The sequence below is a fragment of the Centruroides vittatus genome, unplaced genomic scaffold, assembly GCF_030686945.1.
Source record: "Centruroides vittatus isolate TY-2023 unplaced genomic scaffold, ASM3068694v2 contig_400, whole genome shotgun sequence".
NCBI classification, from domain to species: domain Eukaryota; kingdom Metazoa; phylum Arthropoda; class Arachnida; order Scorpiones; family Buthidae; genus Centruroides; species Centruroides vittatus.
In genome coordinates, this window is record NW_027122215.1 from 1,856,092 (window position 1) to 1,881,908 (window position 25,817).

The 25,817-nt window shown below is 28.6% G+C and overlaps 1 protein-coding gene across 1 annotated transcript in view; it reads right to left on the minus strand.

The window, feature by feature from the left end:
* The window catches only part of Upf2 (UPF2 regulator of nonsense mediated mRNA decay), a 114,615-nt gene that overhangs the window by 54,930 nt on the left and 33,868 nt on the right, over nt 1-25,817 (minus strand). The window contains exons 4-11 of the mRNA XM_067271727.1: nt 24,101-24,204; nt 19,636-19,677; nt 12,046-12,130; nt 9,098-9,174; nt 4,947-5,027; nt 4,844-4,873; nt 4,616-4,735; nt 2,121-2,168 (exon numbers count right to left, since the gene is read on the minus strand). Of these exons, the coding sequence (XP_067127828.1) occupies nt 2,121-2,168; nt 4,616-4,735; nt 4,844-4,873; nt 4,947-5,027; nt 9,098-9,174; nt 12,046-12,130; nt 19,636-19,677; nt 24,101-24,204 (587 nt within the window). The remainder of the gene's footprint in view (nt 1-2,120; nt 2,169-4,615; nt 4,736-4,843; nt 4,874-4,946; nt 5,028-9,097; nt 9,175-12,045; nt 12,131-19,635; nt 19,678-24,100; nt 24,205-25,817) is intronic.

The window sequence follows — 25,817 nt, forward strand, 5'->3', positions numbered from 1 at the left end:
GGACAGATTCAATAAACAGCCATAGTTACCTGGGAGTAACAGTTCATTTCATCAAGAATTTTAAACATCAGTTGTATATACCTGGTGTTTCAAATTTGACAGAGACCCACACTTCAGAGTACATATCAGAACAATTAAATGAGGTAATTGATTTTTGGGGTTAAGAAAAAAAAAAGATAATACAATATTGCATTACAGATAATGGAGCTAACTTTGTAAAAGCAGTTGAGCTGTTTCTTGGAAAAGACAAACACTTATCTTGTTTTGCCCATACTCTAAATTTAATGGTAAAAGATTCAATTAGAGATGTCCCAGAGTTACAGAAAGTTATTGGAAAAGTAATAATGCAGCATCAGGTTTACGGAAAGAGCAATCAAAATTGGGCAGCAGTGAACCGAAACTGATTTCAGGATGTGGAAACAAGATGGAATTCAACCTATTTAATGCTAAACAGGTTCCTTGACACAAGATTCAGTGACGTTAGCAATACAAACTGTTGTCGATGGTCCTGACATGCTATCTGGATACAAACACCGTTTGGTCCAGGATGCTGTTAAAATTTTAAAACCATTTTTAAGCATTACTAATAAATTTCTTCAGAAAGCACTACTGTGATCAGTAAGATCATTCCAATTTTGAGTTTGTTGTCTAATATACTCAGTAAAACTTTTCCTGAGACTCAAATTAAAATTATTGATCCAAAGTGTTTATAAAAATTTGGATTACAGATTTAAATACATTGAAACAAAACTGGCCTACAATGTGGCAACAGTGCTAGATCCACGATTTAAGAAAGTCAACTTTAAAAGTAATGCAAGTTGTGCTAGAGCTGTAAATTTCATTAACACCCAACTTAATTCACAACCAATCATTAACTATGATCAATGATGCAGCTGTAATTGAGAACGATGATGCAGCTGTAATTGAGAATGATAATGCAGCTGACACCAGTGACTTGTGGGATCACAGAAACATAAAAATCACAAGTAGTGACTGACAGGGGATCAGGAAATCCTTTAATTATAAATTCATTACAACATTATCTAAACATGGCTATTTCAGTGACACCTCTGACCCTTTGGCATTTTGGAAAGACATGCAAGATACTGAACAAAATCTTAGCTTTTTAGCATTACAATCATTATGCACACTCACAACTTCAGTGCCATTGGAAAGATTGTTTTCTAAGACCAGCTTTATTATTAATAAAAAATGAACAAGTCTAAGTCTGAGCCCAAAGCATACACAAAAACTATTAATATTAAGTTCTATGAATTTTGGAAATCTTTATAAATTAGAGGTTTAATTTGTTCCTTTTGTAAGAGCTGCTTATACTCATGTACTTATTGCAATAACAAACGTCAATACAACATTTAAGTTAAGATTTAACTTTCGTTTTCTTTTTATTTCTGATGTAATCAGATAAAACTGAAAATTTAAACAAACATCAATGGAGCATCAATGTCTGAAAATTATCATTGATGTTTTTTCACCATCAATTGCTGACCTCGATCATCGATGTTTCACCCATTGCACACCACTACCTTCCAGTATAAAAATGCTCCTGAAAATAACTTCTTAAGTTGACATTCTTTCATTCACTTCTAATTGTTTTTTAATTTTATGTTAATAACAGAAAAATGATTGTAAATCACATTTTGGTCAGGAAAACCAATGTCATTTGTTTCAAATGAAATGGTGCATGAAAGAACAACTCTTACAGGTGAGAAAGAAATGAACAACTGTGTTCAATTAAACGAAGGTGATTTAATCTGTATGCAGATGTGTACCTAACTTTGAAAGTATTTACACAAAAAAACATTATGAGAAAATGTTTGAGTCTTATATTAATAAATTTTACATAAATAAATTTTATTTTTGCTATTAATTTGTAATTTAATAAGTTTTTACAGTACCTAGTTGTAAAAACTAGTATGTAAGTACATAAAACTATATTTTCTATAAATAGTAATGGATATAAACTTTAATCTCATAATATATATGAGATAGAATTTATTATTTTTAGATAAAGACTGATAATACCAAAGCTACAACAGCTATTTATTAAAATTATTCATTACTACTAAGAACTTTCATACAATATTTAAAAAACTTTTTACCTCAGCATAAAATCTAAGATCCACTCTAATTTTACTGGGATTTGTTATCTGAAATATTTAAAATTATTAAAATCAAATTCAATTCAAAATGGAAAATAATACAATATTCTATATGTATATATTATGCATATTTCTTTATTGCCATATGTTAATTATATATTAAAAGAAATATGAATTTAATTTCAAATGAATATTGAATTTAATGTTTGGTTATTGCACTTAACTTATAATGTTAACTGTCTGAACAAGCTAAACATTTTTGGCATTTTAATGTGTCAGCTTTAACATAAGTCCAAATATGACAAACTACCTTTAACTGTCAATAAGTAAATTGACAAGGATTTCATTGCACTTAAACCGAAAACTTTATTAAATATTTTTGCATAGTTCAAAAGCTGTCTTAAAATCCACTTTCATAATTTCCTAATTGATTTATATTTAATAATATATATATATATATATATATATATGGTCTGTCTTATATATATATATCAATTATTTCTTGTCCGAATGGTGAGAAACAACACAATTTTCTCACTGATGAATTGTCATTATTGCTGGAAGACATGAATTTAGAAGAAAGACAGACCATATGGATTCAGCATGATGCTCATTATTCATATGCTACTCAACAAGCATTACATCAATGTTACAATGGTTGTTGGATAGAATCTAGTGGTCCAGTATCTCAGCCTGCTAGATCACACAATTTAGCACCATTTGAAAATACAACAATTTAACACCACCCCAAAAAATATGTAGGAACAAATATGAAATTTTTGTGAAACTATTCCTTAAGAAATACTTTTAATTTGTTACCAATCTTTTCTTGAATATATCAAAAAATGTATCAAGGTTAAAGGCCATCTTTTTGAACATTTGTTAGATTAATTTCTTCATTACAATTAATTTGTTTTATGTTTTGGCAATAAAAAATTGCTTTTCACTTTAAATATAGAAATTTTGTTAACCTTCTTTTAAAATTGAAATGTGAAAACTAAGCATCAAACAGAAAAATGTTTCCGACAAAAGTCATTTGTTGTTTTGCATAGAATCAACTGCTGCTACAAAAAATACAGATTTTCACTTGAAAACAAGTTGACCATTGACACATTGTTAAAATAAAAAATACACACACTTGTTTCCCTTCTCCATTTAAAACAAATGTTATTTTAAACATTTTCCTCTAACATTTTGTTTTCAAGATACTTTACTGTTTCAGATTACATGACTCACCCTTTATATATATATATATATATATATATATATGAAGGAGGGTGAGTCATGTAATTATATATATATATACAATTTATAATTATATATTAGATTTAAAAATTAGTTTTAATATTGGTTTTAGCTTTACTTTCATGTTCAAGTAAACATATTAACTACAACTTTTAACTAGATTCAATACATTTCTATTAAATGGTTTACATAATTTTCAATTAAATTCAACAGAATGATGCAAGTTTTAAATTTTAACAGTTATTCTCATTAGCCTACATTCTCTCATCAATCCTGATCAATCACTTTCCTGGTCAGGGAAAAGATGATTATTTAAACACACAAAACTATTTTTCTAATATGCATTTCAACACTATTAAGATGATCTCTTCCACTGGTTTCTTTTTTTTTCTTTACAATTAAAATATATTTTTATATTAAAAAAAAAAACACTTTAAAATCCATATAATGTTCCTGTTAGTTACAAAAAATGCATACTTTATCCATATTACTTCGATTTTAAAATGTATTCTTTACATAAAAAAAAAAAAAAACTGAAAATAATCTTTATAGAATCAAAATTTATAATAGAATAAAGCAGAAAAGGTGCCATGCTAACAAAAAAATATCATTTCATCAACAAAATTCTACATACAATCTTATTAAATTTTAGATTTTATTTCTTAAAAAATCTCAAAATTGTTTCTCTCTTAGCAAGTTCTTATTAAGTGTAAGTTATTTGTATATAAAATAGCTTATACATTCTTAAAAAAACTTAATTTCATGGAAAAATTTACTATAAATATAGTAATTCTTTACAGTTGTTAAATTTCATCAAGAGTTATTTCTAGAAACCCAATTATGCTTTTAGTAATGATATATAAAAGCTTATGTACTTTATAATTTTCTTTTCATTAACTTTTTTAGGTTCTTAGAACTTTTTAGTCACTATGTCTATTTGAAATTTTATTTTATTTTTATAGCATTCCTTTGATAGAATGCTATAAACTTTTGTTTTATTTCCATTTCAGTTCCACTAGAAAAGCAGAAATTAAAATTAAGTTATGAAATTTCTACAGAGCGATCCTATCTTTTATGGAAAATTAGCATAAATTTTTTTTTTCATTTACTACTTTATACTTTCAATTTCGAATATTCAATGTGATAAAAACATTTCTGTTTTACTTACAAATTTTATACAAATATTTTAAGCCACAAGTTGCAGTTTAAAATACACAAATAAAAGTCAAATTAGAAAATGAAAAAATTACCTTTTCATCTTTCTTCAAAGGTAACACTTTTTGCCAATTTTCAAGTAACTGCATTGAAAAATCAGCATAACGTTGATGAAGAAGAGAACAAACTTGAACTGCCATATTAACATCTGACATCTACAATTTAATATAAAAACTGAAAAGTCTATTTCAAAACAAATTAATTTATATGCTTATAATAATAAAGCAAAACATTTGATTTTATAAATCATACAAATTCCTCACCTTTAATTTTGCATCTACAATAGCAGCAGCCTAATTACAGAAATTTTTTCATTATATTTCAATATTTTAATTGTTATCAAAAAAAGTAAAAAGAATAACCTACAGCTTCACTGATGTATTTAGTTAAATTTAATCCACTCATGTCTTTAATTAAGGATTCTCTTTGTGCCTCAGTCATATTTCTCTATAATAAAAATTAAATTTTTAAACACATATATTCAATGAAAAGTACTGCAATTAATAATTATCAATTTTAATTTAAACAGGGTTTCCACTACATAGTGCAAATTTTGACATGTAGCAATATTTTTATCAGTAGCAAAATAAATCAGCAATTGCTAATATGAACTAATGATAAATGATACACCAGTAGACTAACACTCACATTGGTTCTAATGCAATTTGGCAGTGCTTGGATGGGTAATCAGAATGGCAAATAAACATTATTTTTTATAATGACTGGTCACGAGTAATGAACATACAATATCTGTATTACCAGAATAATACAGGCTCTATTAAATGCAGTTAACCTTGATGGACCATGGAAATGTATTACACAGTCAACTGCAAGGAAAGAGCATGACTATTCTATTTCCTAAGCTGACACTTGGATCCATTATTAATTATATAGTAACTATTCCATTGATAGAAACATTTAAATACAGTGAAATTCCGTTAACACAGCAGCCGGTATGCTGGGAAACCTGTTAAGCAGGAATATCCAGCTTGTCTTTGGGTGAGAGTATTGGTGCACAGGATATTCATCTGTATTTATATATAACTAGGTGCCAGTTAATTAAAACTAAAAATAATTAAATTTAAAACTCTGGCCTTTATACCAAACCAAACAAAAATCAAACAGAAACTAAAACTAAAATCAAAATTAATTTAAATCAACTCAATTGAAACATATTTCATAAAGTATGGATAAAGTACTTGTTGTCAGTCTTGATTGATTTGGTTGTATTTCACCTTGGCAGAGTTAAGTCTCTATTTATAACAGTTCTTTGTAAAGTTTAGTTTCGGTTTCAGTTTTGTTGGTGATGGAACATTTTGCTTTTAATATGTAAAATATATAGAATGTAGAGTAAATGTAGATAAAAGTGTACAAAGCACCAAGTAAGATTCTAGTTAGTGTGTTCTTGTTTCAAACTAACCAAGAGTAGGAATAATCTGGAAAAATTGAAATGACATGTTAAACAATCATAAAAGGCAAATTTGTACAGTTTTACATGCAAAGGTATGTAAAATTGTGTCCAGGGAATCAAAAAAACAAAAAACAGGAAAAAATCCCATCATCCAATAAGTTGGCATATTTGATAATCTGACACCGAGTTGATCCCAAAAATGCTGGGTTAACTGAATGTCACTGTAACTTTTCTTTGGAAAAAAAATTAAATACATTTTAAAAAAAAACTATTCAAAACTTTATTTTATAAAAATCATATATTTTTTTATATTTTCCAGGCCATTATTATAATCAAAAATTTTTTATAAAATTATTAATTACAAAAAAGTCATCAAGTTTTCAAATTTTTCTTTGAATTCAAGCCAAAAATAAAATTTGCTATCTATTCAGTGACATTTATTTTTTTCATAATATATATACATATTCATTTCAATTTTCAGCAATCTCTTTCTCAATTTTTGATGATCACTCAATTTCCTAAGAGTAAAATAAAGAAATTATTATAACAATTTCATAATTTTTAAACTTATTAAATTTTTAATTACAGAATAGTAAAAAAAATATTGTGTATAATTTAGTAAAACATTTTTGAAAAATCTATAATTCGTCTTCATCAATATATATATATATATATATATATGTTACTGGCAAAACCCAATTTTACACCAAACTAATTTAGAATTATTATTCAAGTATATTAATGGTTAAAATAAAATTAAAAGGCAATCAATTAGATGAACAATATTTATTCAAACATAGTCTACTTAATTATAAAAAAAGGGGTTAATGTTACCCTAGGTATCGAAGGTGGCAGTTTGTCTCCAAGTCCAGCAATCAGAAGACATGGAACTGTGGGGACGCACATTCTAACCTAACCTAACCTATTCTAATAAATTACCATAATTATTAAGTAGACTATGTTTGAATAAATATTGTTCATCTAACTGATTGCCTTTTAATTTTACTTTAACCATTAATATACTTAAATAATAATTCTAAACAAGTTTTGCCTGACACGCTTATGCCAAACTAGTTTGGCATAAAATCGGGTTTTGCCGGTAACATATACATTATATTACTGAAGACAATTCTGTAATAAAAAATTTAATAAATTTAAAAATTACAAAATTGTTATAATAATTTCTTTATTTTACTCTTAGGAAATTGAGTGATCATCAAAAGTTAAGTAACATTGCTGAAAATTTACCATGAAATTTATTTTGTTGTGAAGTGTAAATTCATAAAGTGTAAAGTGTAACAATCATATTGAATACTTAAATTCACAATTACAATAGAAATTTATTTTGTTGTAAAGTGTAAATTTCTATTGTAATTGTGAATTTAAGTATTCAATATGATTATGTTTTAGGCCACACCACTTCCAACAGGTTGGTGTTAATCCCACAGAGGTTGAGTGGGGGGGGGGCCAATAACTTTTCAAATATATTTTTTAATAAATATTGAAAATTTGACATAGTTTTTTGCTCTCAAATAAATTTAGAAAGATAGATTATTTTTAAAAATTATGTATAAGGGCTGTTGCATATACAGTGGTACCTCCTATTTCAAATTCTTCAGAGTTTGAACTGCACACACAGTGAAAAAATGCATTCAAAGTGTAAATGCAATCTGTTGTGTGCCCAAGTCATCTCTCGCTCTTATGTTACACCCATATGTTCTCAGTGCTTTTCTTGCTTTATTTTTGGTGTTTGATTATATATATTGTGTGTTACTTGTTAATTTTTAACAATTTCTCCCTGCAATTTTTCTTCATTGACAGCTTTTGGGTGACCCATACATTCTGTATCCTTTAATTTAAAATTTCCTGAAAAGAACTTTTTAAAACACATGCCATGTTCAAAGTTTAGGAGCATCTTCCCCATAAACATTACAAATTTTTTTTTATTGTTTGTATGGCATTATGTCCCTTCTAAAACTCATAAAGCATAATATGCCTGATGTGCTTTTTATCTGAAGACATTTCAACTTAATTTTATTCAAACAAGATGTGAAGCTTAAAATACACTTCTAAACAAAAGAATACAATCACACATTAACAATAATATGTTAAATAACTGTTATAATTAAATCACACATCTCTGTTAAGTAACAACAGCTGTTAAAAATACACAAAAACATTCTGTTCAACCCAATATAACCTTTACTTATTAACCATGGCAATCCAAGAAGTGTGTGGAAGCAACAAAGTACAGTATAAGAGAAAGGTTGTAGTATCAATGATTGAAGATGAAAAGGTAACTTATCATGAAGCATGAAAGCAGTAAACATGTAGCAGATCTTGCAGCCATGTTTAAGAAGCCAGGGTCAACTGTGTGCAACCATTAAATGCAATTTTGATTTTATTATACAGCATTTACTTATTTTGTGTTTTAATTTATTATTCTGGCATTTAATTGTGTTATTTTTTACTTTAAATTATGTGCCATTTGCTGTTTTAAGTTTATTGAAATGGGTATTCTTTAGGGCGTGGGAATAGATTAGTTCATTTTCCATTATTTCTAATGAGAAAAACTGATTCAGACTAAACAATTCAGTTTAAACAGCTTCCTGGAATAAATTAAATTTGAAGTACAAGGTACAACTGTATATAATATTTAAGGGGATTGATACATAAAAAAGGTTGAAAATTTTGGATTTAATGTTATTAAAAATCTTATTTAATTTTAATTTATCGTGTAATGCAAAATAAACAGCTGCTATTGTAACAAATGAAATATGTTACAAAAATTAATTACAATTGAATTATTGCATTTTCATTGTTGCACTAATTAACTGTATTAAATAAACTGTTCTCAATTTATATAATAAAAATGTTAAAAATTAGATATTATTCACATCAACATGTAAACATTACATGTTAATCTTTATTTATTTATGGTAATATAGGTCAATATAAATTAATATAAATAACCTCCCGATAGCTTATCTCCAGAACATTATGAACAAGATTTGAAAACACAGTAAACTATAATATTAAAAATTTGCATAAATACAAAAATAATTTCTTAAGTCTTAGAAAATGAAAATAAGATTATTATTCTTACCAATCTTTTAATGAAAGCAGTATTTTTTTTCAATGACGAATCTAATCTGCTGAAGAAAGATTCTTCTGGACGGTTGGCTGAATAAAAGAAATTTCAATTTCAGTTAATTAACTGTCAACATAATTTTATCTAAACTGTAATTAACATAATAATCAATCATATTTGACACAACAAATATAACTATAAATATAATCTGATAACAATTATAATTTTATTTTCTTAATTGACATTCCTATTACAGTAGAGCATCAATTATCCAAAAAAATTCAGAATGGGGATTGTTCAGGTAACTGATCATGTACAAAAAAATATATTAACCTATCCTGTATTGAAATTTTTCTCCATTGCATGTTGCTTTGCATTGAATTTTTGTCAACGTTAAGCCTAATGAAAACTATTTTAAATAATAATTGTGGCTATTGTATGGTTAAAAATTATTTCTTTATTTTGCAAAAACAAAATAAATATATTGAAAAATATAAAAACAAAAAAATTATATTTCGGAAGTTAATCTAGTATCAAAAACGTTCCAATTCAGCATGACACACAGTCCTGAGAAAAACACCACACAAAACAAGCAAAGCTCACCATTCACGATGGGGAAAAAAGCCTCGTTAAATACTGGCATGTCCTTAAGTATCTTCTCATGGTTGCACCAGTATAGCCAGCTAAAACTCGCACACCAACAAAAATAATATTGGAGTAGCCCAAGACATAACCAAATATTGCAGTGCCACAGCACTAGCAGAAATTTGAATTTGCCAACTGGAACACTTTCAGTTAACAGATGTTTCAGTTGATCAGTATTCAGATAATTGATGCTCTACTGTAACTAAAAAGCCAAGATCTAATTCATAATTCTTTTTAATTTGTACTTTTAACTGAAACAAAAAACTGATTAATTGCAGAAAATGAAATTGAGGTTAAAGTTATAGTTCATATTATTAATACATGTAAGTGACATGACCAATTATTATAATTTTATATATATATATATATATATATCTCACACATATATACATATGTCCAGGACAGAAACTACCAATAAGATAGGCCTGTAAATCTATGCATAATATACTGATGAAAAATCTGTTCACAGCAAAGCAAAGAACTGCTTGCAGCAACTGTGGACTAAGATGCCACAGGACACCATAAGGCATCTGTATGCTTCCATACCTGCCGTTTTACAAGCTAGAGGTGACCCAACAGGGTACTAGAATCTTCTTTCATTTTATAATCACTTACTTACATTACCATTACACTCACTCACAGAGTGTACAATTTCATTCAATTCCAACAACTCCTCCTTGGTGCACCAATTTTTATGGTAATGAGTGTACATATATATGCATATTATATTATATACTATGCATTACTGTTATATGATTTTTAAAAATTTAAAAATAATATTCTTTCATTTTCTTCATTTAATATAATATTGAATTGACATTTGGATAATTATTTTAAATGGAGAAAATTTCTAATTTTTTTAAAAATGTTCTTATAAGAAGTGTAATAAGTCTAATTTCTCATAATTCATAATTCTAAATTCCAATATAAAAAATAAGAGTAACAAACTTTTATACAATGATCAATACAGAAATTAATGATTACCCTGCTATTTTGTTGTGGTCAATATGACTGCAAATCACTATTTTTACAGTAGAAAATTTGAGAAGTTACAAAAACAACAAACATTTTTCAAAAATTTTTATCAAATTTATAATTGCTTCATAATTACTGTTAGGGTCAGTAGATCCTTTTTTTTATAGCCACCACGTTATCTGTGGTTTCAATTACCCACAGTTAACCACAATACAAAAATATTAAAAGAAAAATTCCAAAAGAGAAACAATTCATTACTTTTCAATTGTATTTCATTCTAAGTAGCATAACAAAATCCTGTGTCATTCCATCCAAGACATGAATCATCATTTTGTCCAGCATATACAAATTGTATATGCTACCTGCCATTAGTCATTTAGTAGCTAACCTAATTAACACATTCTCTGTCTCTGCAGAGAAGAGGCTACTGTGTTTATTTAATGCTTGCTTAACACATTAGTTTTGCTTCCCAGACTCCAAACTGATAAGGCTACCAACACCTGCATTAATTAGTATGTAAACTGGTAGCAATAAACAATTTGAAGTGACAAAAAGAAATTTTAAACTGGCAAAATAATTGGAGATTTTTAAAAATTTTCCAGAGTGATCCCTGCTACTGTAGTAAATTATTTTCTAAAAAAGGGGAAAAATTTATTCTCACGGGCACAATGCATTATGAGAAACAAATAAATGATAATTGTAAAAAATCACAAATCATTTTGGATTACAATGCAAGTAAAGTGGTCATAGACACATGATATCAAGCTGCAAATTCATATTTCTATTAAAGAAAACAAACTGCTGACCAATAATAATTTTCTATAACATGCTTATGTTCCTGCTTACATCGATTCTGCTTTAGTCCAAAATAAATGCAAACTGGCATGCCAAACCAACCAAAAGATTTTTTGTTGAACAACTTTGTAAATTACTCAAAGATCATACATTTTCAAGAACATATATGCTGAAGACAGAAGAGTCATGTTGCAGTGTAAAAAAATTCAAACAGCTTCCACATCAGCAAGTTTAACAGATGAAAGAATCAGAAAACGTGAAAGATGTAAATTTTTCACATAAGGTAGAGAGAGAAAAAAAACAAATATGCCATGTAAAACCTATAAAAAACACTTGTAAAACTTATTACTTATTTACTGTTACTTACTTATACCCCAATGATATATGCATTGTTTATTAAAAAGATAGTATCTATCTATATATAAATATATATACATGGAGAAAAGGATTATATTGATCCCAACAGCACATTTGTATAGTCAATCCAAACAGAACAGTAGGGTTAACTATTAATTTTATGATCAGAATTAATTTAAAACATAACTAACCTGCAGCATTACTATTTGCAGCTCTCAATTCTGCTTTTATGGCAAGTCTTTCTGTAGTGTCTGTTAAGAACACTTCTAACTGCCTCTAAAAATTAAAATTAGAATAATATAATATTGTTTAATTCTAAATTTACAGAATAGTCTAATTGTAAAAATTTAAATTATCACATTTGTTTGAATCTGGTGATCATTTTGTTTCAGGATAAATAATACTTACCTGATCTTATTTAATAATAATCATATTCAAACACTTAACTACAGAAAAAATTTGAACAACCACCAGCAAGAAAAAATATGAATGATATACAATACTATTACTGTATAAGCCAGTGTATAGGTCAACTTGGTATATAAGTTGAACAAGATTTTCAGCTAAAAATTCTAGTTTAGATTTTTACCTGCTGTATAAGTCAATTATCTAAACATATGATAGTCTACCATAGGCTGAAAAGCAATACATGGTAGCCTATTGCAAAAGAGTATAATAAGGCTTTACTATTTTCATCAAGAAACAAACCATAATACTTTTAAATACATGCTATTATACAGCTCAGATGTGGGCAACAGGATTCATGTAAGACATCAACAAATAGAGTCACCAAGCAAACTATTTTACCAAGATTACTTGGTAAAAACTATTGTATATCAGGTTTACTGCTAAACACATTCAAGCCAACTATGTAGGTGTTATGCTGTGTAAACTAATATTAATAGTTTACACAGCATAATACTATGATAATACTGCTACATATTGTATATTCATATGGTAATATAATGCTATAATATACATCTTTGCTCTCCACCATTTGTATCAATGAGATATGGTGGTATATCAGCCGTTAGAAACAGAATATACTATAGTACTCATTTTAAATTAAATTTTATTATTATATTAGCTGATGTCCTGATAATGCTCAGATTTAAGTTAAATCAAAGAGATTCAAATACTACATATGGTTTTGTTAGCTGATGACTACTGTATTATGTAAGCACATACAATATGTATGTAATTTGCTCATCAACCTCCTTTCAAACTTTTATCAACCCTAGGAGTCAATACTGACCCAGATGGAAAGCACTGCTTCACACAATGAAAAATATTTAATAATTATAATTTCAGTCCTTTTTGTTAAGAATAATTTAACACAAGACAAAAACACTACTATCATTTCAGAATATAAATTAAATAAATGATCACATAAACTATATGAAATCTCCACAGAAAGAATTATAAATATAATAAAACAGAATTATACAAGATGAAAGCATTTCTGCTAAAATTTATAAGAAAAATATTTTAAAAGATAGTCAAATCTCAGTTTTTGAACTTAATTCATTCCTAAAAGTTGTTTGAAAACAGATTTGTTCCAAAACTGAAACAAATTTTTCCATAAGAAACAATATAAAATGGATTAATCCATTCTTGACCCCAAAACAGAGCCTTTATTTTTTTACTTTTAATATCTTTTTAACTGTATTTCATGCATAAAAGTATCTACAAATGCAATATATTATTATATATGGTTTTTTCTGCGAGTTACTGTTTCGAACTACAATTTATTGTCTTCCATTAATTGACTTTATAGAAGATGTCTTTTTCTACTGTGATACTTTCTTTTTTAATTTTGTTCTTTTTGCTTGTTATTGGAGGAGTGAAACTTAACCCAGGCCCAATGTCTCGTACACCACCTTCTTCACCTCACAATAAAGCTTCAACGTCCGCCGGCAAACGCCATCGATCTCCAAGCGAACCAACGTTGAAATCATCTCGATTAGAGGACTATTTTGCATCGCAGGATATTCCTTCTCAACTACCTCAGAAGATTCTGTGTCTCCTCGAGGAACGTTTTGATACTATTCTATTGAAACTGGAGGAATTGTCGTCGAAATTTGACTGGCTGTCTAATTTACATAAGGAATACGACGAACGTCTGTCTCGCTTGGAAGGAGAAATTGCTGAACTTTCGTCCTTTAAAACTGTATGTATGGATAAACTTTCTCTTCAAAATTATTATATAGACTCGGTTCATAACGATTCGAAGAAGGATAATATCATTGTTTCTGGTTTGAGTGGCGATGACGAGGAAATAGTTAACAATGCTAATCGCTTTATTGAATCATTTAAAAGACAGAGCGGTGAGTCTATTCCTGTAGTTAATAGTTATCGAATATCGGGTACTCGACTTTTTTTGTTTAAACTCTGTAGTCAAGATGACAAAAGAGCTATCTTTAAAAACTTAAAGAAAATTCAAGCGTCGCCGTCATTCTCGCGCATTAGAGTCTTTGACGATTTGTCATACAGATCAAGATTAAGGCGTAGAAAACTGTTGCCTTTTTTTGCGGAAGCAAAATCTTTGAAAAAAAAAGTATTTTTGAAAGCCGACTGCCTGACTGTCGATGGTGACAGATTTACTTTTAATTTGGATACGAATGAACTACAGAAGATCGATACTTTTTTAGACAAACCCAGCCAAAAAGGTTAAGTGGAACAACTGCTAACGAGACAAATAAAACTTTAGAAATGAGGATACTGTCTTGGAATTGCCAAGGAACACTGGACTTATCAGTGAATGACCAAGAGTTCATTTATATATTGCAAAATTATGATTTAGTTGCTTTAACTGAGACATGGTTAACTAAGCATTTCAAACCGGTTCTCTCTATGTTGAACTCAGATTTGTTTCTATACGAACAACTTGCTAAAAAGCCAATTGGTCCCGGTCATCCTTATGGCAGTCTTATTCTTGCAGTTTCCCAGAAATTGGGCTCCTCGGAATTGTTGTTTAACTCCGATAATCTTATGGTGATTAAATTAAACTATGGAAGATTTTCTTGTTCACTTAGTCAAAGCTTGATTATTGTTCTTGTTTATATGAGAATAGATCTTTATGATTTTCTGTTAAAAAAAATGGAAGACTTGTTAATGAATTTCCCTGACGACGATATAGTTATTTTAGGTGACATGAATGCCAGAATAGGCGAGGAACTAGATAATTTTTATGCTGGGAGTAATATCAATGTTCTAAATTCCCGAAGATCTAATGACTTAACATTGAATCAAAGAGGAAAAAGTTTTTTACAACTGATTAAGTCGCACAGATTATATATTTTAAATGGTCGATGCGCCTCAGACAATCCAGCTAAATTCACTTTTCTTTCAACAGTTGGTCTATCTGTTATAGATCTAATAACAGTAAATGTTTATTTAATAGATAGATTATTGGATTTTAGAGTTCTTGATATTTTTAATTCTGATCACTTTCCAATCTCAATTTCATTTGAATTTACGACAGATAGTGTACGGACTCTGAAACTCCCAAAAATTCGTTACGTATGGAAACAAGATAGATCGGATGACTATTTATCTTTGGTTAGCTCGCTGTATACCTCGATTAAGACCACTTTTTCGCTGGATGCGCAGAGTTACTATGATGAATTATTAAACATTTTGTTGACTTCGGCTTTACGATGTGGGATGGTCAAGAAGAACATTTCCTTGTTATCATTTGAGAAGCAATGGTTTGATTTACAGTGTCTACGTCTAAAGAAATCTAAGAACCGAATACTACGAATGTTTCGAAGAAACAAAAGTAGAAACCTCTTGGACGAATATTGTAAATTAAATAAAAGCTACAAGTCGCTATGTAAGGCGAAGAAAAAGATCTTTTTGGCTAAAATAAATTCACTATTATTGAAGACAAAAAATACTAGAGATTTTTGGTCACTAGTCAATAAGTTTCGAATTAAGAAACCGTGTGAAAATGCTATATCTCCCTCGGATTGGTTAAACTATTTGCAAGAGTATTTCGCTGGACCAGATACAGTAATTTATATCGATGTAAGTCTTAATAATACTGTGCCTCTTTTGGATGACTTTATTACCCTGAGCGAATTAGAAGTTGTAATCAGAAAACTAAGATCATCTAAGGCCCCAGGTCCTGACAATATAAGGAATGAAATGATAAAATGCCTTTCTACAGAAATACTAATGGATATATTAGATATGTTTAATTCCTTTTGGTCTAGGCGCTCCTTTCCACTATCTTGGAAACAAATTGCTTTGAGAATGATATATAAGAAGGGATGTAGGCAGACGCCAACTAATTATAGACCAATCGCTTTAATTAATGTATTTAGAAAGGTCTTTTCAACTATTGTTGCAAATCGACTCCGGATTTGGATGAACGAATTTAATATTGTTACACCTGTTCAAGGAGCATTTGTTAAAAATAGAGGTGTTGAATATAATTTGTTTATTTTGACCAGTCTTATTCAAATATCACTATCGAGGAAACGAGGGAAATTATATACCGCATTTATTGACCTCAAGAAAGCTTTCGACACAGTTGATCATGATTTGTTATGGTATAAGCTTAGAAGCATTGGTCTTTCTTCGTTTTTTGTCAACTTACTTAAGAGTCTCTTCTCCAATACTAGATATTTTATAGAAACTTTTTCATTAAGCACTGATTATGTTGAGTCCAATAGAGGGCTACCTCAAGGAGAACCACTGAGTTCTATCCTTTTTGTTTTGTTTTTGAATGATCTCCCTGGGCTTCTGAGAGGTAAAAGTTCTATGATACCTTTATCTTCTCATGTTGAAATTAACTGTCTTCTTTATGCTGATGATATCCTTCTCTTGGCTAATTCGGCTTCTTCGCTTAGAGAAAGACTTAATCTTACTTGGAAATACTGTGAAGATAATCGATTGGCAATTAATTTGGAAAAGACAAAGCTTATGATCTTTCGTAGAGGTGGAAAACTTAAAAAAACAGATAGTTTTAGTTTAGAAAACCATAGATTTGAAATTGCGTCTAACTTTAAATATCTGGGTATCTATTTCTCTTCACACGGTACATTCTCCTATCATTTAAACAAGGTGTTACCTGCTGCAAGATCTAGATCTCCAATCTCGTCTTGTTACTTATTAAAATCAAAGCGTCTTCATTAAATAACTACTTTAAACTATTTGATTCTTTGATTGGACCAAGTATGTTTTATGCTTTCCCGGTTTGGGGCAGTCTTTTAGTGGACAAGTTTGAACCGATACAATTATTCTACTTTAAGCGGGTGTTTCATATTAACAGATCTGTCTTGGGGTCTGCTTTGAGAATGGAATTGAGAAGACCTCCCCTCGCAATTGGATTGGTGATAAAATTGTTTAGATTTTGGAGGAAACTAGTTGACCTACCGGATGACGATTATTGAAAATTGACATATACAAGACTTTCAAAGATGGATGCTAATTCTTTTTTGAAGCCATGGCCAGCTATCGCTAAAGGATTATTAAATAATATAGGATTGTCATATAGCTATATGTGTTTAAGTGAGAGTCAGTTCTTTCTGGACTGTGATCGACAATTGAGAGACCTGTATTGGTTTAGGGATGTTCAATATTTGACTGAAAGAGGCTGGAACAGTGAAATCTTCCTTAATGGAAAGTGGAGTCCAATGCCTTATTTATTGTCTGATTTGAGTTATAAACTAAAGTCATTTGGTGCACAGTTTAGACTAAATAGGTTCTCCATAAACCTAAATGGCAAATCAATTAATATCTCGGACGATTCAGAATGTTCTTTTTGTGGATCAGTAGTGATGGATATGAGAAAACACCTTCTCGATTCTTGTAACTTCTTTTTTGGATACCCGAGCTGCTACTTTGCCATCTGATTTCTGTTATCAAATTATACTCGGTGATAATTTTTCTAAGCTAACTTTGTATAAATTATACAATTTCTTTGTTCATGTAGCTACCTTTAAACGATAATGTTCTTTTAACCCCCTTTTGTAATAACAAAAGTTATATCAAATAATAAAGATTGATTGATTGATTGATATATTATTATATTTAATATACCATAGTTACTCGCATATAAGACAAGGATTTTATTTATTTTTCACTCCTCCAAAAACCTAGGTCATCCTATATGCGCAAGTGAAGGATTTTTTGCATTTTTGCAATAATTTTTGTCACCTGTGTATTCATATTTTTACTGAATGTTCGCCCTCGTGTTTAAAAACAACTATTTTATCTGGATTGTTTGAGTCATTCTTGTGTATTGTCAGGAGTAAAGATGGATAGTAAAAGGAAAAGCAAAGCTTTTGAATTGAATTCCAAATTGAAATTCCAAATTCAACCCACCAGTGGCCAAACAGTTCCATTCTCTAAACATAGTGAGTTCAGTTGTGGGTTTGCGCCTCGCCTGGACGGGCTGGCCACGTGCAGTTTTCCAGATTTTCTCCACATGTATAACCATGCCAGTTACCCTTAAAAAGACCCCCTGAAAGGCATCCCCTAGGCAGATTGCCCAAGTGTTACGTTTGCCGTAACTTAACAAAACAAACAAAATTCCAAAATCACACAAGAGCCCAATATAAGTTTTAATCCATTACCATGATGATTATTCAGAGAAACTCGTAAGTGGAATCGACAGAGAGTGAATTGGACTTGAGAATTGGCAAAAAAAGGTTCTTGATTATCCAGCTTTACACGAACAAATTATGTTGTTGATTTTACAAAATTTTTCGTTAAAGTTTAAAATGCTAGTAATCTTTGCAGGACAATGTGTGCATTTACGTGCATTTGATAATATTTTTTGTGTGATTAAACGAAATAAAATTAAAATTGTATTAATAAATTTAATTTTCTTTATTTTGATCTTTAAAAGTCACACTTTGTCTTATATGCAAGATCGTCTTATATGTGAGTAAATACAGTAATATATTATCTACATCTGTTCTATATTGGCTATATATTAAAAGCAAAATGTTCTGTCACAGTCAAACAAAACCAACACTTTACACATAGAAATGCTATAAATCAAGCTTGCATGAAATATAACCAAATCAATCAGGACAGATAACAAGTACTTTATCCACACTTTCCAAAATATCATGTTTCAATTGATTTGATTTTAATTAATTAATTATTTTTCATTTTATTTTTAATTTTAGTTTTAGTTTAAGTGTAAAGACCAGACCTTTAATTATTATTTTATTATTTTTAGTTTTGGTTACTGGCTACTCAGTATTAATAAACATTAAATATCAATATTATAATATATAATATTATATTAATATATCTTTGTTATTTAATTTAATCACATTTAAACACAAATTCTTGAATGCCATTTATATTATGTAAATGTCAATTAATGCAGTTTTTATTAATACATACTGAAAAATGGGAATAGTATCTTTCCCCACGTGCATCAAAATTAATTTAATTAAATTAAGTAACATCATCATCAATGATTTATGCTGTGACCTCTAATGATGCAAGGTGATCTCAGCACCACTAACTTCTAAATTAGTAATCCTGTTGTTGATTGGTCAAGCTGTCAACTTTCTTTAACAAAGGAAGTATAGGAAGTGGCCATCTGTCTCTCTCTAATCTGTGGCCAGCTCTTGCCAAGTAGATTATTCAGCAACTGAGTTATCATACATCAATCAGGGCAAATATGAGTTCAAAACTATGTTTGTGAACCAAATTATTCAAAAACCGAGGTTTGACTGTATATACAATTTAAATGTAACTGTGACTTATTAAATTTGCTTTAATTTATTAAAATATTTAGATAATATACTTACTTTAAGTTCATCATCTTCACAAAAAGTTGGTTCAGTATCATCCTAACAAAGAAATTCCTTGTATAAACCAGTATATTAATTAGTATCTTATATAAAAATTATTATTTCAAAATAAGCTTATATGAAGGATCACAATTTTGCTTATTACAGGCTAATATTATAGGCAAGAAAACAACAGACAAACCAGCTCAAAAAAAAGAGACACTGAGAAGATTCAAATTCAGACCTTCATGCTTGTAGGATAATTCCTTACCATACAGTAATCTAATCAAGCTATATATTTATTCTCATTCTAAATTATTGGCTATAAATTTATAAATGGAATATATTAAATATTTACATAAAATTCATAATTTATTAAACAGTTGTTACTTATACAATTAACTTCAATTTAAAGGAATAATAAACTGGTCACAAAAAGTTAGGGATATTGCATGAAATGAAGAATGTATTTTTCTGACTCATGTTACACAAACTGAAATATCAGTGAAGCTACTATAATACAAAGGATAAAGAATACATTTACGAAAACAAACAATTTATTGTATAATTTCTTTACACAACACAACAAAACAGCAATATAGGCAAAATGTAGGAAGGAGATCAGAGATTTTAAAAAAATTCACAAAAGAATTCTTTTCTTTGGACATATCTATAAAAGTGTCCTTCATCTGTTGTCCCTTCGTATGCCTTTGTACACTTCTGTTGTGCCCATAAAGGCAGAAAATAGTAACCTTTATAGAAAGGTCATCTCTGCTAATGAAATTGTTAATCCTAAAGGTGTACGAAGGAACAACAGTTGAAGAACATTTTTGTAACTATGTCTGAAGAAAAGAATTCTTTTGTGAATTTTTTAAAGTATGTTTATGTCCCAACTATTATATTTTTATTAGAGAGATCAGAGAATTTCCATACCTCTGAATCTTGATACCTGTATCAAAAAATATTTTGACACCTACAAGGCATACTTGAAATGAAATTATCAATGATTGTCTGCAGTAACAGATCCGAAGTACCCAAAGGAAAGCTAACTCAAAACTTAAAAATATTTGAATAATTAATATTTACTTTTTACTAACATGTACAGTACATAATGATTAATATGATCATTGTGCACATGTCCAATAAGTCATATGATGGCAAATATGGTCCAATAAACCATATTTGCCGTATAAATGTTCTTAAAAAAAATGTTTTGAAGTTCAAACAAGCAAATTTTAATGATTTTGTGTCATTGGGAAGGGCTTAAGCCCCTGCAGTCCTCCTCTTGTATCTGCCACTGATTGTCTACAGTAGCTCATCCCATATTACAGAAAACACATTATGAGATCTGTCATTTACATACCAGGATATGGAGCATGGTTAGACAGATGTCATACAATATCCCAAATGTTCTCAATAGGATTAAAGTCAAAAGACCTTGGAGGCAGCCATAATTCAATCCCATGATTTCCAGCTCCTGAAACGTGTTCCTAACACAGTGATTGGTTGTAATTTCTTCAAGAAAATGGAATTCATACAGCATGGAATTCTAACTGCATGAAACAGAATTGTAATAGTTCAACAACCACATTTTGTTAAACTGAGGCATTCTTACTGACTTAATATAATAAAACACACCTCTGTCCAAACCATAACTAGGTTTGGGCAAAGGAAGGGTAGATGGAAGCATATAGTGAGGTTCCATTTACCCTCCCTGTTCCTGATCACTACATAACCTCATCAAGTGTCAAGATAAACAGCAAAATGAGATTTGTCTGTAAAAAGTACACAGTGTCACTTGGTATTCCATGACATGTACTGTTGGACTAAGATATATCTTTAACATCAGTGATTTGATGTCAATGCTTTATATCTTAATGACCTCCTTGCTCTTGTTCAATATTCATAAAGACAGTTTTGTACCATTTGAGTACATGGTGACATCAGAAGCATTTCTAAGTGATTCATGGAATTTGATACAAGTAATTGAGGATCTTCTGAAGTGATCTTGCTACTGGCAACCACTCCTGGGTTGATCTGCAATATTTCACCATTGTAGAAATCTTGTGAACAGCTGACTTACCATTGCAAAACTCCTAAAGCTATAGCAACATCAAACTGCCATACACCTGACTGTAAAGTCTGTTTCACAATTGTCAAGAAAGCAGAAGCCATACAATCAAATGTGATGTTTTAGAATTGTCTGTATGCAAAACAGACACAGTTTTTACTTTCACTTCTGTTTCACAATCAACTAGTGGATTTCTTAAAAGTGTTCCTGTTGGTTAAAATATACAGTGACTGATTGATTAAAAATAATAGCTTCTAATAACAAATGTAATTTTACTATCTTACTAGAATGCTTCATGATTTTACAGTCCTCTGACTGACTAGAATGTTTTTACATCTGCTAGATTCAAGCTTGGTTTGAAGTAGAAAATCTACTCTCAAACCAATTGCAGAAACTGATCCATACAATTTTATATGACTGTAAAACAACAGTGCAATTATCTATTTTCCATGTCACAAAGGATGATCATAAAACAGGCTTAAGATGCCAACAACTATGTCCGTTGTCAATGTTTAATTATCATTTAGACAATGTTACAGATTAATCCCTCAAAGGGGACACAAAATTCTGAAAACATCTAGACCAGTGTTTTTCAACCTTTTTTTTTATCTCATGGCACACTTGAACCTATAATTAATTTCCATGGCACACTTAAATTTTAAAAATAAAAAAAGAGTAAAAAGAAAAATTATATTTTTCATAAATTATTTATTGACACACAGCAATTTATTAAAATTTCTAATAAATAGATGATAATTAAAACTCTTAAAAAGTCTTATTTATTTTTTGGTTTATTATAATTTAACATTTAATGAGATATCCAATCTAAGAAAAGCAATTAACATTAAGTCTTAATTTTTATTTTAAAATTGCATGATAATTAATTGCTTTTAGAAATCTACCTGATGTCCCACTATTTCTAAGTTAAAATAATCTGAAATAAATGTGGACAATTATAGATACATTTTTGGTTTAAAGAAAATTTCATTTTAAATGAAATAACCCACTGTTATGCACATAATTTTGCTTGTGAATATACATTTTTACTATATTATGTATACATTTATTTATTATAACAATGAAAAACACGTATAATCAATTTAAAGAGGTTTTGCTTCTTACAAAAATGATTTATTTAATAACCTTCAAAAATTTTCATGGAACAGCAATCTCAATCACTTTTCCATGAAAATTTACCTGGAGGGAAAAGCAAAAAGTTTCCCATTTCTGGAGGGATTTGTATCAGAGCTCACATGCCACATGTTGTGATGTCATATGTTAATTTACATATAATATAACTATCCATGCTGATAAACCATCTCCAGTATTTGCTAAAATTACATATCACATTTTTCTTTTGAAATTGCAAAATCTCTAACTTTTTGTGACCAGTATATGCAAAATATATAAAAGATATATTAATAAATTACATAATAAATACATACATTTAAAATAAATACTAAATAACAATTAAAACAATTTAGATATTTTAACCACAAAAACAAATAGTTTAGATATAATATCAAAAGATAAAAAAGTAAAATTAGTAATAATTAGTAGTACAATTACAGTATCATGTTACAAGAATTATTTTCTGTAACTTATTAGAAAACTTTATATATACAAAGATTTTCAAAAATAATTTAAATCAATAATAATGTGACATCAAACAATAAAATAATTATTAAATAGATATTTATTTTCATAAAAATGTTTAAAAAACTTTAAATTCAGAATTTTTCAAGGGGGAGTTGTTATTTCTGTGTTGTTCAATATTTTATTGAACAACACAACAGAAATAACAACTCCCCCTTACTTTTAAATATTATGAGAATGGAAAATAAATCAGAATATATATATATATGTATAATTGAGATGGGATAATAATAAGCGCAGAGTCCAAACAATTAGGAGTTGAAACTTGAAATTTAGTACAGTTTGGGTACATCATGAGAATGCACACTAAGAAGGGATTTTTGAAAATTTCCCGTGAGAGAGAGAGAGAGAGAAGGTTAAAGATTACCCTGAAGAACTTGGCTTCTACTGTACTATTTAGATATGGTTTTTTGAATTTTTGTGGAAAATCAAACATATTTTTAGACCCATCTAAAAATTCTGTAATTAGTCTCAGAAGAGGGGGACCTAATTCTTGAACCCAGTGAAAACGGGTAAGATCGGCTATAATCTAATAATCTTAATCTTTGCTAATGTTACTTTTTGCCCAAGCAACACCAAGTTCATCTGCTAGTATTATATAATAATATCATCACAAATTATTATTTTACAGCATTTAGATTACTATTGAAAATTTTATTACATAATCTCCAAAATATTTTTTAAATTATAACTGTTTAGTTTAGACATTTATAACAGAATTTTGCAGAATAAATTGCAAAAAAATTAATTTATTACCTTTGGTATTTCTTCAAATGTTTTATCTTCACAACTGTAAACTTCATCTTGTTTATTAACATTAGGAACATCAATTACTTCATTTTCTTCTTCAATACTATTTTCTAAAATTAATACAACTAAATAAATCAAATGTACTAAAAGACTTAATTACCAATTTATATTATTATATATCAAACAACATTTTATACACAGTGTATCTAATAAATATACATTTGTTAAATGATAATTATTATAGTTATTATTATTTTTAACATTTTTATTAGTAAGCACATTTTAAATATTAAAGCAACATTTGGTAAGATATATTTATTGATGTAGTTAAGGTACCATCGTATTTTAAGGGATCTGCAATTGAATTCAGGCAAACCCCAGGAACTTTTCAGGTTTAATAATGGATTACTTATTAATAAATATCAATATACAGTATATAAATTGGTATTCATTAATATGTAATCCATTATTAAAAAAAGTGTTTGAATTTTTTATAACATTAACCTGTCCTGTGTTATTCCCGACATATCTCAGAGTCGTGACCTCTGACCTCATCCAGTTGACCCAAAATATCTCATTTCAGCGTCAGAATCTTTTTGAAACTAGATGTCGCTACTTGTTATAATTTTTATATTAAAACTAACTTTTAAAATATAATTTTTTTGGTTATTATATTTATTAATAGATATATTTTGTTTGTGCAAAATAAAAAAAATAATTTTGGACGACACAATAGCCAAAATTATTCTTTTCAAAAATGTGTAATTTTCGTTAGGCTTAACATCAACGAAAATTCAATCATGGCATCACATGCAACAGAGAAAACTTTGAACATCTGTTAGGTTAATAATACTAGAATCTAAAGAAACTTGTGAAAAATTTTTTTATTACATTGGTTATAATTAACTAATTTATTACAACATTACAATTCATATATTATTTGGTTAAAATTGGTTTTTATAGTTTTAAATGTAATATATTACATTATCATTAAAAATTTATATTACATATTACAAATATATATATATATATAAATAAAATATATAATAGTATCTCTCTTCTTTCAAAACTATGTAATTTAATAGATAAAATTTACAGTTGAGAAAATATGTTATATAAGTTGTTGTTTTAAAATTTTAACTTAGTGATTTCAGAGTCTTATAATAATTTTTTTTTAAATCAGACAGTAATTTGTCAGCAAATACATTCAATTAAAAACAGCTATATAGAATAATGTAATATTTACCAATTATTTTAAATAATTTTGCTCATTTACAATTTTTAAAAGTTATATAAATGCAAGTTTTAGATTGTATTATACTAAACAAAAATTGGGAGGTGTAAATGGAAACTTGTGCCTATGGATCTGGATACCGATTTCCTGGAGGATACTGGGTATTGAATATTCAAGCACCATTTGCACTGATATTCTGCAATGACAATAACTTCTAAAACCAAAGGATAACAATAACTTAGTGTCATGGAAGTAGTTTCTTAAGAGTACATAGCTGGGGGTCTGAAAAAGATTTGCAGATTATTTAAAACTTTTTACAAGTAAATTTAAAAATAGAATTTCAAAACAGGATTTGTTTTAAAGACTTTATCATTAGCATTTCATCTGATTTTAGTGTTATAAATTAAAAATTGATATTTTCTAAATATCAATTTTTTATGAATGAATTACATGTTTATTTTAACGTTACTCAACAATGGCACAAGTTAT